Here is a 16829-nt window from a genome sequence, read left to right as displayed (position 1 = left end):
GATCACAGCCTTCTCTGGTATCCTCCTGCTCCAGCGGGAGCACTTTTCCATGGGCTGAGGGTGGATCTCTGCATTCCCTGTGGACTTCACACATTTCAGGGGCCCGTCTGTTCCACCACAGTCCTCACTATGGCTTGCAGAGGAATCTTGGCTCTGACACAGGGCATCTCCTCCTTTTCTTTTCCACTGGCCTTGGAGCCACCACGGTGTTTTCCCTCACATGTCCTCACTTCCTCCTCTTCTCTCACTAGAAGAAAAACTGATGCTTGTAGGTACCATTGCCAACAAGTTCCACTAATCCAAAGATTCCTGCAGGATCCCGCAGTGCTGAGAGGTTGATTTTGTTATAAATTCACGAGAAATTATGATCTCTCCAATGATTATTTATGAACAGAAAAAGCAGCAAGCAAACAGTGCTGGGTGTGCAGAGGAGTCACTGCCCCAACAGAACACTCACCACATAGCAGAAATCCAGCTTTTTTATACAGTCTGAGTTTCCATTTTCCTGATAACCTCCACCTGCTTTCATTTCCTTGATTCCACATTGAGAGTTGTCTTCTGCACAGGCCTTGGTTGTTGCTAGGGGGTCGTTTTGCCCTCTTTCAGTGGTCCTTTGGATGAAGGCTCGCTGTCTTCCTCAGTGCCTTTTCCTGACCTTTTCTTTCTGCATATGTAGTTATTGGCCATTTGTATAATTATAGTTACTTGCTTAATAGAATTTCCACAACTTCCTTATTTTTTGTTACCTGTAAGTGAATATAACCACAAGTTCCTCCTTTTCATGCCAGCAGACACAGCCACAAACAAACAGAGCTGCAACTTCTCTTAAGTAAGCATGTCTGTCTTCAGAGCCATCAGAGATTGGCACAGAAGCCACCCCTGTCCTCTGTCCCCTCCTCCCCACTCTTCATCCCCCTGGTATCAAAAACCCAGGCTGTGCAAAATCAACACAGTCCTTTAAATCTGAGTTCTGGCCAAAACACCAGAGGGCATACTGCATCTATTTTGGCAGTTTTATTCTATAAAATTATAGGACCAACACTGACTTTTTACATTAAAAAAAATAAAAATTAGAGGCTTATATACTTGCTGATGATGCGTGAGTCTTACAGGAAGACTTTGCAAACAGGGTGTTTTATTGTGAAAAATAAATTCTCATATTAAAATGAATATGCTATTACTTATCTGAGTGGGACCTATTTTCTAGACCAACACCTTATATAATCAAAATGACATCAAGTATTCCAGAGTGAAATTGTTTGGATAAAGATTATTAACTCCTTCCCAATTTACTTAAAGCTTTCTAAACAGTCCTCAAGTCTTTTCAATACAGGATTTAAAATGCAAATGTATTTTCAAGGAACATGAAATCTCCTATCTTGTTTTTGCCTTTGAAATAATTTAGAAGAATTTCCTGGTGAGACCTTACAAGCGTGACTAAAACCCAAGCTTTGCATTTCAGATCCTTGAAATAATAGTTTTAAATACATTGAAGATATGTGCTTGCAGAGGAAATTAGACTCCATTGATGAGTGCTTTACTTGCAGCAAAACTTGCAGAATACTTGAAGACAAGCAAACCAAACCCCTTATTTCTTTGAGATTTCTTCCAAAGTTTGCAGTGGAATAAATAAGACCCCAGTTCTCCTTCATACCTTTGAAATTTCCTTCAGTTATGCTTTATATATTATTCATTTCTAATACCAAACAGTTTTCTTCTGAAATGGTGCACTCTTGCTATAATACCCTCATCTTCACTGCTAAATAAAACTGCAAAATTAGGTCAACCATCTTTCAAAAGATTTTTTGACTTTGATATGTAGCTCAATTATTTGCTATATTATAAAAACTCTTACTGGCTCTTTCTTCTCACATGGCTCACATGCACAAGCCTTGCTCTGTAGTCAGCAGTTTTTCATGTGAGATGCCAGAGTGCTAGGGACAGAACTTGCCAGACAGCCTGCCAACACCAATATGGGTCACATAAATGCAATTTTTTCCTATTACTTAGACTGTCACAGATTAATCTTTTCTACACTAAAGGTTTTAGTGATAATCAATTTCCACATTAAAAAAAAATAAAATATGGGCCCTCATACTGATCTAACAGAAGGATTGCACAGCATTTTCAATGTAAGCAAACAAACTAAGCAGTTTCTGGCAGAGTGCAAGTTCATGATATCCAAGGACGAAAAATCCCCAATTCTATGATAGCTGTGGTGGCTTTCCTCTAATGATGTGCAATGTCTTGATGAACCTCAAATACTGAAATCACGGACTTTGTCCAGAAACACATTTTTTGCTACTGAGAGTTTCACAGACCCAAACTACAAACACTCAAAAACTACCTACAGCAAAGACTCACCAGCCTGTGCCTGGTGTGCCAGCTGCACCTGTCTGCACTTTGTGACATCTGTTTGGCATGTTGAGTGAGGCATTTTGTGACATCTGTTTGGCATGTTGAGTGAGCCAACCTGAGAGATCCCCCTGGACTGGGGTTGCTTCCCTTTACCAACCTCCACCAGGATTAATGACCAGATGGCTGCCAAGAGGCTGCAAATAGGGAACAGCTTAGGCAGGCTGTTCATGCCCACTTCTCAGGGCACTCAGTTTTGTATTCTCCTGGGACATCTTATTCTTTTGAGATGGAAGTGGCTTTTGTCATGCCTAGGATGTCACAAGTTGCTCAAGGATTTGTAGCATTTACTGTAAGAAACCGAGCAGTTTGTACATAGTAAGTGGACGAAGTTGTCAGAGCTTTCCTTGGCAAGGTGCACAGATTAAGAGCCAGAAATATCACATTTCAGGTCAGTTCTGACTGCTCGTGGAAACCAAGTCTGAACATTGCACATACACACACACACAGGCCAGCTGCCATGTTAATGCCTCATATATTAATTTTGGCCAAGGAAAAGGTGCTAAACCAATAACTTTTTCCTTCACTCTTCTTAGTTGAGTAGCATCATTTGCAATTACAAAAATTCACATAATTTTGAAGTATTTTATGGACTTTTGAGTTATCCTTCTAGCCCTGCAAGTTTCACAGAATCCTAGATGGCTTGGGTTGGATGGGACCTTAAAGAACACCTTATTCCAAATTAGAGACATTGTAAAGTAATTGAGTATCTATTCTATCTTTCCACAACCAAATTCACGACAAATATGCAATTAATAGGTATGTGTAAATATATATATAAAGAAAAAATAATTGTATTTGTTTTCTGTATATCCTGAATTAAAAATCTTCCAGAGCAACTCAAATGCAAAAATAAATGAGAAGTCAATACAAAAAAACAGTACTAAAACTACATATTTCTATAAATGATGGTCACTGGATATGTATAGACATATATTTGGCAGGTTTTACAGTAGAGATAACTGCTTTTCTCTACTGCATTGTCAATATTATTCAACAGTTAGTGCAAGAGACATACTTTAGTTCTTATATCTACTTAATGCACATCTGCAGAGATATAATTTTATAGGAAAATTCCTTTTAAAGGACTGCAAATCCTATAATGTACCAGATCTTTAAACTTCTACACAGTGTTTCTAAAGCAAACATGTTTGCCATTATAGTTATTTCTTTTTGTTCCAATTTGCACTGTATTCAACTACCTTTAATGTGGAAAATAGCTGCTTACTTTTATGCCAACACTCAGCATTGAGCAAAGCTCTAAGTTTTACAAATAACCTAGAAGAACTCCACTCCGATTAGAAGTGGAAATTGTTAAGATATATTCAACACAGATACTAAAAGATCACATTTAATTTTCTTCACATTTCACAGACGTTTGCATTGGTTATAAATGAGTTTCTCCAAGATGAACATCCACATTGAGCTCAAATAGCTGAACATCCATCAAAGTGAAAGGACTTTTCTTTCAAATAGATCATGTGGGATGATAGATGACATATCTCGATGTCAATGAATCATTCTTTTCATCTACGAGTGCAGAATTTTCCCTCATACATGCAACTGCCTCATAGCAGTATATTATGTTGGACATTATATTCATTCTTCATTTAAATTTTTGCTTTGTAGGTCTTCTGGGGTCCTTTATCTCTTGGAAAAAAAACCTATTCTAAAAGGAAAAAAGATTTAAAAGTTTTGTTTGCCAAGAGCTAGGGAAGATACTGAAGTTTTAAAACACTATTTTTAGAATTTCCTACTTAATAAGTCTTCTACTTAAAGTCTCCTTGGGGAAATAAACTAGTTCCTAACCACCTCAAACCACAGGATCTTATTTCTAACTGAACATCCTTTCTCTCTGAGAGCTAGTACATCTAGAAAGGATGAACAATCCCTGAAGTGCAGTGAGCTGGAGGATGATAGTGTCTGTCAGAGAGCAGAGCAAAGCATCCTTTCCAGGGTAGTCCAGCATGACATGCAGCAAACTCACAAAAGTGCTCAAAGATAAGAAAGTACCACAGAAACAGAAAATAAAAGTAACAATAGGTCACCTTCCATTAGTAATATACAGAATGTATTTGCATTTACAGTATGGAGTGGAAGTCTGTTAAGTGTTCTCAGGCAGCTAGTGCACCCAAAAGACACCCAAAGACCTCCAGGATAGCACGGGGCTGGTAAAGGAGAAAGGACTCACAGGAAAGGAGTGGCAATTCTAAAAATGCCCAGCTACACGCACAAAGAAGTTCCATATGTTTGTTACTGTGCTCTGGATTCGGCTGGTTTTTCTAATACAGCTTATTTTGAAAGCATAAATATTTGAGATAATTTCAGTTTTCTAATAGAACTTTAAACCAAGATTTTCAGTTGCCTCACTTGGAACAACTACAGTTTCTTATTTGTATTTTCATGCAGCTGAGGGTGTGAAAGCCCTTCTAAAAACGTATACAGCCATTTTTTCTGGATCAATAAGAGCAGCTCTGCTATGATTCATTGTACCTCCATTTTCAACCCTCAGAATGATGTATTTACTTCTATTTAACTGCAAAGAAAAGAAGAGAGAATATCTAAGTCACATGCTTAGAGAAAAATAAACAAAAGGAAACAAAGTTCTTGTAAGATTGCACAAGAGAAAGAGGTAAAATTACTTAAATGAAAACAGTTCTTTGTACTAACCTTGTGGAAGTCATAAATAATTTATATTAAACTGTAGACAAAATATCACTATCTTCTTGTTGCATATCATATGCTGGTATGAAATATATGAGACAATGAAAACCTGAAATTATTGGAGTCAGTTGTTTAGGTTGGCTGTTCAGGAAAATTCTCACTAAATAGAACCCCACATGTCACACAGTTTTGTAGCCTAGTGAGGTCAAACATTTACAGTCCAAATTATATTTTAATCAATAATGGTCAACATTAAAAAATCCAAGTTGTTCTAAGTACTGCTTCGTGAACTCATACCTGAAAGTGTTCCTCCTTACTACTTAAAAATAAACTAAGCAAAGAAAATAAATAATTTAAAGTGTGGATGGACACAGTGTGCAGATAAAAGAAGTAACCTATAAAGTCTGGAATTTATTAATAGCCTACCATGGAGAATATTCAGATGCATGCTGTGTGCAGGACAATTCTACTGCTACACACTTTTGAGTAGTTATCAGAAACATTCTTAATAAAAAAGGCATTTTTAATATTTTAATATTTTAATTTAATATTTTTACCCCCAACAATGAACATAAAATTATTTACAAATAATAACGTTAATTATAGAATCATGGAACCACAGAAATAACTATGTCAGAAAAGACCTTTGACATCATCACATCCAACCTATGACCTAATGTCACTTCATCAACTAAACCATGGCACTGAGTGCCCCACGCAGTCTTTTTTAAACACCTCCAGGAATGGTGACTCCACCACCTCCCTGGGCAGATGATTCTGGTGCCCAATCACTCGCTCTTTCAGTGAAGAAATTTTTTTGCTGTTCAGCCTAAAGTTCCCCTGGTGCAGCTTGAGACTGTGTTCTCTGGTTCTGGCTTGAGACAAGAAACGAGCCCCACCTGCCCACAGCCACCTTTCAGGAGCTGTAGAGAGTGACAAGGTCACCCCTGAGTCTCCTTTTCTCCAGGTTAAACAACCCCAGCTCCCTCAGCCCTTCCTCACAGGGTTTGTGTTCCAAGCCTCTGAGATCCCAGAGTGCTGCTCACTTTGCATGAAAGAAAAGTCTGTAGGCTTGTGTAGTGTACAGCTGTCCTGTATAGATCCAGTGAGCTTAATCTAAACCAGCACTATCATCCCCATGTGCTGCTACTATTTAATACAATGCTTTTTTTCCAGAGGTAATAATAATTTTTGGGAATGATGGTTTCTTCCTGTAAAACAGTTATTAAGGAACAGACAATCGTAATTTTAAGAGTAGCGATGTGATATCCAGTTTTATAATTATATTCTGCTTTCTGCAATTGTATTTTAATTTTAATTATATATAGAAAGATTACTAATTTTTGGCTTCAGCCTGTGCACTAACAGTGAATATCAACAGCTTCCATACACAAATTAGAAATTGGCTGTGAGTTAGCAATTCCTATTTTTATTTCAGTTTTGGAATGAAAGGAGGACATTGAAGTGTCCTTCAGTCATTCTTGTGTAAAACTTCCTTTTCACTGCAATTACAGATTTCTTCTAGATCTATCTAGTGAATCAGTTGAATTCATGAGCAAAATGCAACACTGAAGATGCAATTTACTAGGACAGTTGTTAATAATTGCAAATCTTCACTGTATTATAATGTTTGAATTTATTGACTCAAAACACTTTTCATCTTTGTTCTTTTCCTCATGCTTTCTCTGAAACTGCCCTTCTCATCTTGCAAGACTGGAATATTCCCTATGGCCTACTGTCAAGTTCATTGATCCATTTTGGCAATTTTGATTCGGGTGTCCCAGATTATGTTATGGTTTTTATATAATTTTTTTCCCACTGAAAGAAACCATGATAAGTAAACCTCATATTACTGGTTAGTGCTGTATTACCACAAATTCACTACGAGTGCCTGAAAGGTAAATAATCCTACGAATTATCACCCTCATTTATTGTAAAAGCAAACCCATCTTCATTGTAGATTTGTTGTGCAGACACGATCCATTTACCAAGTGATATAATTTTGTTACTCAGTCGAACGTAGCTGCTTCCCAACTAAAAAACCAATTTATTGACATCAGAAACAGTCTTAGAATTATCCTCAAATTTTTTCCTAATCTTCCAAGGAATTTGAAATCTTCCTTAGTTTCAGTCTGATGCTCTTATAGGACAAATTTTCAAAGATGTTAGAAAGAAACCCACCCTGGAGAGAAATCATACCTTGGTGCTTGCCACTTGAAATGGAACCTTGGAGCCCTTTGTGTTTGAGGAAGTCAGCTTCTCAGCTGGTTTTGAAGAGATTGGATTGATTGTGGGAGTCTGATTGTGCAGAACTGAAGACAGGCAAAGCTGCACAGTCTCCTTCAGAGCCTTCAGCTGTGACTCCTGGGGAAAATAAGAAACCATCACTTCTCTAAGATGTGCTGTGATGAACACAACTGCTTACTTTATCTGTATTAAAACAAACACTTATGAGGAGCTGCTGCATTTTCTCATTGATGGAAGGAACTCAGACTGTCTAAAGCAGTATTTTGCTGTGATTAGATTGCCATACATTAGACACCAAACTGCCTAGGGAGTCACTGCACTCTCTTCCCATCCCTTCATGTAGTTTTATCCACATTGATTATTGCAAATAATACTTTAATGTAATTTTTTTCTGAAAAGAAAAATACTATTTACAAAATATTGTACAGAGTCAGGCCTTTTATGCATAATATCTACAGAGAATTCATAAGTATTGCAAGACACAGACTTTGCATGGAGTTTAGTCTATAACATTTCAAATAACTGGTATTTTTCCACATTATAGATAGATTTTAATCCAGCTAAGATGGCTTCCCTCATGAGCATATTATACTTTTGCACTATGTACTAAAGAAACCATAACAGTTAAGAATATATTTGTCCAGACCCACTACTGTTCATTAAGCCAAAATAAAACTTCTAAGTGGTGAGGTGCTTGCAACTCATGTTAAAACATTTGTATTTTACTCCCAGACACACACATAGATATGTTAATGGAAACGGAAGTCTGTAATTGAAATAAGCTGAGAGAGCAAGAACAATGAGATAACTACAGCAGTGAGGAAATAATATTTCAAATCTTTGTTTCATCAAATCAAGATACATGTCAAATGTTAGCCACTGAGGTAACTTCTTACACTCATTTCAAGGGGAGGTTAGCAGCATTTGACATTTAAAAACACCTAGTTTCTAGTTTTTTTTCTTTTTATTAAAAATGCACCTCTAAATACAGAACACATTCACATTTCAATCATCATATATTTTTTTAAAGGTACATAAATCAAGGTATACCATGGCAAAAGCTGGTGGAAAATATATATATGTATGATGGAAAACGTGCATATAACATTACACACTACATATCAAGTATGTGAAATATTACATATAAAATATAAAAGTATTTCATAGTCATATTAATTCTAAGCAATGACATACACAGCATGTTTTAGTTTATTTTCTTAGCAAATATTTTAGAGAACATGACAAGTGCTCTGTTTTACATCAGATAAACTTCCCCTGAACTGAAAACAGGGATATATCTCATAACTGGAAAAAAAAATGACTGTTTCTTAAAAAAACGAACAAAACCAGTTAGTAAAGTGTATTTAAATAGTAGGACAAAAGACAATCATAGTAAGGTTATTAATCAGAGCACAATAGGGAAAATTAAAGAAATAGGAGATGAAATATGTTATGACCTTAATGCAAGGGTAACTCAGGTTCTTGTTAACAGATCCCTTGGAGCAGATTAGAGTGAAAAAACACAGAATTGTTTGTGTTTTGTATATATCTATATGTTTTATTTTAGAATAATTTGGTTGCAATGGAAAGCAAATTGTGGTTATTACTTAAAGTAACATATCAGTAGAAAAGCATAAAAATAACACAGGGAAGGGAAGGGAAGGGAAGGGAAGGGAAGGGAAGGGAAGGGAAGGGAAGGGAAGGGAAGGGAAGGGAAGGGAAGGGAAGGGAAGGGAAGGGAAGGGAAGGGAAGGGAAGGGAAGGGAAGGGAAGGGAAGGGAAGGGAAGGAATACATCACCCATGTATCCAGTTATGAGCCTTGATCATTGTAATTTAGATGTCCATTGGCCAAAGTGATCTTCACAGTCCTGTTTCCTCAGAGATGAGGGAAAGCCCACAAAACACAGAGTTCAATGTTCAGGCTAATGTGGGAGTGCCCAGGGCACCTCTCCTGAGGGAGCAGCTTACACTGTCTGGTGCAGCACTGGGGGTAATGCACAGTCCTCTGATGGAAGGTCCCAGAAAAGTCTGGGGACACTTTGACATCTTTGATGGTTTATTACCCCTTGTAAGACATGAGAGCTGCCTCTCACATCAGGGTGGCTGATCCTGCTATGCCCCATCAGGAGGGATGAATACCCTCAAGCCTGTGTGAACATCCCATGTCAATGTGAGTGTCCCACACCTTCCCCAGGGAGAGGAGTTTGACAACTGAGCCAGTTATGTCAGGGAGGACACTGGCACGATAAAAAGCACTGTCCCACTTCTGCAGGGTTTGCTTCTTGTCATCATCTTCCCTTATCTGGCCAAAGCCCAGCTTGTAGCCTCGTGGTGGGTGCTCACCCCTTCTGCCTTGTGTGGACCAGAGGTTTCTCCATCACACACCCAGAAACTCTCCTCTCTACCACAGGCTGGGGGTGCAAAACCCAGTCCCAGGAAAACACCCTTCCTGGCCCAAACAGCCTACTGCTTCAAGTCATTAACCATTAATGTTTCAGTCTCCCACAAAATGGAATTTGGTTTACTTGCAAACAGAGAAAATGGAATGTCTTTCCCTTAAGATGTGTGCAGTCAGATTGTATGTCTCTGAACTAATAGCAGAGTGAAAGGGAAAGGATTCCTTTATCCATTTGACTCAGGGACCCTTTAATTTCTAATTGACAGCAGAAGATACTTCTTTTCATGTAACATGTCTTTAGTCCTAACTTTTCAAGTTAGTGACTGCACAGACAGCAAAAATCACCATTTGTTATGGTTAAATGGGCAGAGGTAGCATACTGTCTAATTTTGCATGATGATATGGACTCAGTCTTGTCCTATATGACTCTAGTGCTTCCTGCAGATTGCACCAAACTGAAATCACCCTCCTCTCATCCAGAAATTTCTCAGGATAATTTCTCATCCTCTCATCTCTCAATCCTGCCATCCAGTGCTCATTCTGCCTTGGCTGCAGCCATTCCAATTTTGCCATTCCAAAGGTAAAAGAAAAACAAGTAAATTTGTTTCCATCCTGTAGATAGCATAATTCAATATTGACTGCTGACAGGAAATCTATAAATGAACATCATGAAAGGACAGGTGAAGGAAACACTATTGCAGCCAGGGATGTAATCTGACAAAGTTCTCTATAATCTTGCATAAATGTGACTGTGGTCAAAATAAGCTGCTTACTGGCCAAAATGCTGCCCATTTATGATGCATGTCTTAATATTTCCCTGATCCATTTGTACTCCTATCACATGATCCACAGAATCATCAAGGATGGAAGAGACCTTAAAGACCATCTGTCAATACAGCACCATTTTAATCTCCCCTAAACCCAAGTGCCACATCCAAATGCCTCTTTAACACTTCTGGAGGTGGTACCTCCACCACCTTCTTTGGTAGCTCATTCCAATGCCTAACCACTTCTGCAGTGAAAATAAAATTTCTGATTTCTAATCTGAACCTCCCCTGGCACAAGTTAAGGTAATTTCCTCTCATCCTTTCACTTGAGACGTGGCAGAAGAAACCAAGCCCTGCCTCATGATGGTTTCCTTTCAGACAGCTGTGGAGAGCAATGAGCCTGAGCCCCCTCTTCCTCACACTAACCAATGTCAGGTCCCTCAGATGCTCCTCAGAAAACATGTTTTCTAGGCTATTCACCACCTTTGTTTCCCTTCTCCAGCACTAAAATGTCATTATTTGAGTGGCCCAAAACTGAACACTATGTGAGGTGTGGCCTTGCCAATTCTGGTACAGGGAAACAATCACTTTCCTGGTCCTACTGCCCATACTGTTCTTGATATTTGGGACCTGGTAATGCAAAATTTGTAGGAATTCTAAGAGTGCATGATGGGAAATAGAAAAGTGCTCTAGGTGTAAAACTTACGAAAAACACTAAGTCTACAATCAGTACAAACAATAAATATCTAAATCTACTAAAAATCGGTGTAAAATTTTTGAGCTGTTTTCTTTTCTAATTTGACCATCCTCTTCTTAAATAACTTTGCAGATGCACTTAACTTCACGTATCATAATTAGTTCCACGGATTTCAGTAGCATCACTCCCAGGTACAATTCAGATGCAACTTAGTCTGCATCTAAATAACTGCAAGGCTTTCATTTGTTTTTGCCAAATTACACCAAAACATCCACAGCTGATAGAGGTAAACATGCTTACATTACATTACACTTCTTACTTTGTCAAGGGCTGCATTTTCCAATTTGTCTTTTGCAACTGATAGTTTTTGCTCCAGATCTGTTAGCTGTTGTGCCTGTGGGAATCAAGAAAAAAAGCTGATGCAATGTGCAATGCATTTGTTCATGTGAGAGAGGAAAGAATATAAATTTTACAAGTAATATACATGGGTTGGGTCAGATTTGCTTTTCCTGAGGAAAAAAATAATTATGGTCAAATGTGCATTCACACTGATGTGAATGCAAATTTATAGTAATTAAACATCAATAGCAAAATTAATTCCATACTATAAAATATTTAATATTATGCCATACTATCCTTCTGGAAAATTCAGGGTATTCAAATGTCTTTTAATTATTTTGTTCATTTGTCTGACTTCTGAGTGCAATTTGAACATTATTTTGTAGTTTTAAACATTGAGATGCCAACATTAAGCTAATTTGGCATAAACAGACAAATTAGAAAACACCCAAACATTCTTTCATGCAGACACCTTATGAAATTATATTACCTATTAGTATACAAGGAGGTAACTCCAGATTTTTTTTCTCCATGTCTTTTCCTGGAAATATAAAAGGAAAGTTCACAGGAATAGCTAGCTATGCAACTACATAGTGGGAAAGCATTTTGGGAGACTTGTGTTTGAAGTCAGGATCAGGCAAGGAGCCTGCACCCTGAGTGGAAGGATTCCTGGCTCTGGATAATGTATATGTCATGTATGGAGTGCAGGGGTTCACAAGATGTTTTTAAATGTTCAGTAAATAAAGACAATTATTTTCTCTCTCCTTCCCTAGGAGGTGTATAAACCCAGGCTGCTCCCTTGAAGGAAATACATTCTCTGCGAGAATTTTCTGTTTTGGGAAAGCAGGAGCTCCCACATTCCTGTGATTCTCAGCCTTATCATTAATAACACATTATTATGCAACCAAAAGGAATAAGGATTCTTTTGCTGTTGTACCTGAAAAAAAAAAACAACCTAGTCATTGTTTTCCCTGTTTGAGAAGGGAACCATAGAGAAGGATACTGGACAACCAGTTATCTTTTCTCTCTGAAATTCTGATTAAGTAAATATACATTTTGCACATGCAGAATAACTGGATGAAATTATCATTTCTCAGATAAAGAGCAACACATTTTTATTTCAACCCAATATTTGCTTTTTCCCTCAACACCATCCTATGCTCCCAGGTCTCTGGAGTTCAACCCCAGCCAGAGATTTTTTTCTTGACAGACTTTTCAAGACTTCCTGCACTCTGCTGCTTGTAGCATAGCTTAATAGATTAATGCACTACATTAATGCAGTTTAGTGTAAATCCTATAAAGCTAGTTAACTTGGTCTATGCTGAGGTAATGACAATCCTTCCAGCACGTCACAGATGGGGTGATGAGCTTAGGCAAGCCTGTACTCCTCATCAGACAGCAAATGTGATATTTATTACATTAGGCATAGGCTGCACTGCCAAATGAAATGTGAAAAGCCTGGAATTTTCAGTTCCCAACTCATGCAAAGAACCTCTTAGCTGCATTTTAAAACAGGATTAGGCATTTATTTTCAGATTTATCACCAGAGTCACAGTTTCATTAGTCAAAACCAAGCTTGCTTCAGAATAGAAGTCAACTGTTTGTTCAGATGTGCGAAAGTCTCTTGTGAATTGCAGTCCATAATTTCCACTGCATCACATTTCTTACAGCTAACACCAGCCACTGTCACAGCATACACATCAGGCTAAAGATTTAGTCCTTCAGTCTGGCAACAGAGAATCCACTACAGAAATAATCCTTCCATTTCAGCAGTTTGCAAAATTTAAGTGGACTTATCACTGATTTGCTAGAGAAAAAAAATTACTAAGATACAAGAAATTGCTAGACTTCAGTAACTTTTCAGATTTTTTCCTAAATACAGGATACCATATCATTCACAATAAACATGGCCACAGATCATGTTTGAAAGGCTGAAAATTGACTCCATGTGATGCAGAGAGACTTCTCATAGAACTAGACCAAGAAATTTCTCACACCCTTAATATTTTTATACTGTTACTTATTAAATTATTTTTCAGTACAGCTATAATTTATTTTTTTTTATGATTTTACAAGGTTGGAAGAGACCTCCAAGATCATCGAGTTCCAAACCAGCCCAACACCTCAACTAGACCATGGCACCAAGTGCCACATCCAATCTTTTTTTAAAGACATCTAGAGATGGTGACTCCACCACCTCCCCAGGCAAACTATTCCAGTACTTTATCACCCTTGCTGTAAAAAACTTTTTCCTAATATCCAACCTACATTTCCCTTGGTGCAGCTTGAGACTGTGTCCTCTTGTTCTGTCAGTGCTGCCTGGTGAGAGAGACCAACCCCACCTGCCCACAGCCACCTTTCAGGAGCTGTAGAGAGTGACAAGGTCACCCCTGAGTCTCCTTTTCTCCAGGTTAAACAACCCCAGCTCCCTCAGCCCTTCCTCACAGGGTTTGTGTTCCCCTCCCCAGCCTCGTTGCTTCCTCTGGATGTGCTCGAGTGTCTCAAGGTCCTCCCTGAACTGAGGGGCCAGAACTGGGCACAGCACTCGAGGTGTGACCTCACCTGTGCTGAGTACAGGGGAACAATGACCTCCCTGCATTCCACGTCTCCTTGCAGAGCCCTCCTACCTTCCAGCACATCAACACATGCTCCCAGCTTAGTGTTGTCTGCAAATTTACTAATGAAAGACTCAAAACCCTCATCCATGTCATCAATAAAAATACTGAACAGGACTGGCCCCAGCACAGAGCCCTGGGGGACACCACTGGTGACTGTCCCCAGCTGGATGCAGCACTGTTCACCACCACTCTGGGCCTGGCCATCCAGGCAGCTGAACATCCAAGCAGCTCAGCAATTCTCTGACTGCTTCCTCCTGGATAACAGGGGGACCATTCTGCTCCCTGACACCATTTACCAACCCAGGAGGAAAGCTGTCCTGAGGACAAATTGTCTTCCCACTAAAGACTGGGGCAAAGAAGATGTTAAGCATTTCTGCCTTCTCCTCATCTGCAGTTACTAAGTTCCCTCCTGCATCCAATAGAGAACAAAGACTGGTCTTACCCTTTATTTTACCATTAATATATTTGTAAAAACATATTTTATTATCCTTTACAAAAAAGTTACAAAAGTTGCCAAATTAAGTTCAAACTGTTTTTTTTTCCTATATACCCTAGCAAACTCCTTTAAGTACTTCTTGAAAAAACAGACCCTCCTTCCAAAGATGATATATCCTCTTTTTATTTCTAAGTTCCTTCAAAACCTCATTGCCCATCCGGGCTGGATGTCTGCCTCACTGACTCACCTTTGGCACACAGGGACAGTTTGTTCCTGTGCCCTCAAGTTCTCTGTTTTGAAGCACACTCACCATTCCTGGACTCCTTTTTTTTAAGGGCTGCTTCCCAAGGAACTCTCTGAACAAGTCTCCTAAATAGGCCAAAATCTGCCCTCTGGAAGTGTAATGTAAAAGTCTTATTGATGTTCTTCCTGATATCACCAAATACTGGGAACTCTATAATAATTTCATTATCACTGTGCCCCAACCACCACATCTCTCACCAGCCCATCTCTATTTGCAAACAGCAGGTCCCTCCCCTGGTGGGCTCACTCACCAGCTGTGATAAAAAATTGTCCTCTGCACACTCTAAAAACTTCCTGGACTGCCTCTTTTCTGCTGTATGAACTTCTCACCAGATATGTGGCAGGTTGAAGGCTAGGATGGCACCTGTGATAGTGTGCATTGCTGAAGGATTAGAATCAGATGGAAAATGGCAAGGCCCATACAGCTAGGCAACTTCTTCCTTCAGCACCATCAGTGTTACAGTTTAAATCAGTGGAAAAGCAGAACTACAGTTATGAATTAGCAGGTGTGTGGTTTCCTTCAGGACATGCATTATACAGGAATCTGAAAATCTGGGTAGTTGATAGAAAGCAGGCAATGGTGGTTAGAAGTGACTGCTGTTTTCTGCCTTGCAGGTCTGGTGCTATATAACACATTGAACTCTGCTTCCATATCAAAAATCAAGTTGGAGGAAAAGTACTTAAGTTCTTTAATAGATATTTCCTGTGACAAAGAACTACTATATTGTAGTAACACTGTCCACATATGGGAAAACATTTGTGGTTTATGGTGAAAAGCTATTCTTCCAAAGAATTGGTTTCAAATATATTTGTGAAGGTTTTCTGAATGCATCATAGACCAAGACTTATTCTCATTTTTCATAATACTGTCATGAGTTGATGGACTAAAGTTTTATGTAATGTTCATGTATATTTATTTAATTTCACAGAATAGCAAATAGCTCAGTGATATCAATCCAACTGAAACCAAGTAAGAATAAAACTTTGGCATTAAAACTGCATTTTTATGAACCATTCACTCGAAAGTAGTGATAGTTATTTACATATTAGTACCAAATCTGCAGAATAATCAGATTTTTTTTTCTTAAAGTTTTTTTTCTCTCAAGGCTAAATTCATATTGCAATAGTTTCACTGCTGCTGCAAATCAAAAGTTTTTTAAGGAGCCTAAATGAACTAACATGGCTTTGATACTGAATAAAGAAAAGGACAAACACCAACAGGACTACACAAGCCCAATTCCAATAAATTGCAAAGAGTCTTTAAAAAAAAAACTAGCCTGGAAAAACTAAAAAAGTATTAAATTCTCTTAGGTATTCTTATAGAATGAGGTCTTTGACAGGAAACAGTGAGATATATAGAAGCCTTCCAATGTCCAAAGGGTGCCTACAGGAAAGCTGGAAAGGGACTTTTCACAAGGACATGGAGTCATAGGACAAGAGGCTTTAATCTGAAAGAAGATAGGTTTGGATTAAATTTTAGGAAGAAATACACTTTCTGTGCTATTCTTTACTATGAGGCTGTTGAAGCATTGGCCCAGGCTGCCCAGAGAAGCTGTGGGAGCTCCATCAGTGGGAGTGTTGAAGGCTAGGCTGGATGGGGTTGATGGTTGGATGAGCAAAGTCATCTCGTGGAAGGTGTCATTGCCCATGGTGGAGGGAGCTGACACTAGAAAGTGTTTAAGGCCCCTTCAAACAAAAACCATTCTCTGTCTATGAAAAACTTCTTATTTCATCCTCTGAGAGAGCTCACTGAGCAATTACTGTCAGTGAAGTACACTTTTCTAACTCAAATGAATGTACTAACCTTTAATTAAGATGGATCACATTAGACTAAATGCCTACGTGTCTTTGGAATAATGACTTTGACTGTTCAAGAATTTAGAAATAGCATATTAACTGATACTGAGATGTTCATATTCCTCAAAGCCATTTGAAAGCAACAAA

The 16829-nt window shown here is 38.5% G+C and overlaps 1 protein-coding gene across 14 annotated transcripts in view; it reads right to left on the bottom strand.

Annotated features, from left to right (window-relative positions):
- LUZP2 (leucine zipper protein 2) overlaps positions 1–16829 on the bottom strand; it is a 92397-nt gene that overhangs the window by 10331 nt on the left and 65237 nt on the right. For 9 of the 14 annotated variants that reach the window (XR_015807450.1, XR_015807451.1, XM_088175286.1 and 6 more), the window contains 2 exons: positions 11509–11583; positions 7279–7443 (listed from right to left, as the gene is read on the bottom strand). Coding sequence is in view for 12 of the 14 variants with exons in the window: in XM_088175286.1 (XP_088031412.1) it covers positions 7279–7443; positions 11509–11583 (240 nt within the window). In the remaining 2 variants the exon portion in view is untranslated. The remainder of the gene's footprint in view (positions 1–7278; positions 7444–11508; positions 11584–16829) is intronic. The other 5 variants (XM_088175291.1, XM_088175292.1, XM_088175296.1 and 2 more) reach the window with 1 other exon arrangement.

This window comes from Sturnus vulgaris, chromosome 18 (genome assembly GCF_052056855.1).
Source record: "Sturnus vulgaris isolate bStuVul1 chromosome 18, bStuVul1.hap1, whole genome shotgun sequence".
Taxonomy (NCBI): domain Eukaryota; kingdom Metazoa; phylum Chordata; class Aves; order Passeriformes; family Sturnidae; genus Sturnus; species Sturnus vulgaris.
The sequence above is the reverse complement of the archived record's forward strand: the minus strand, read 5'-3'. Positions and strand labels throughout refer to the sequence as shown.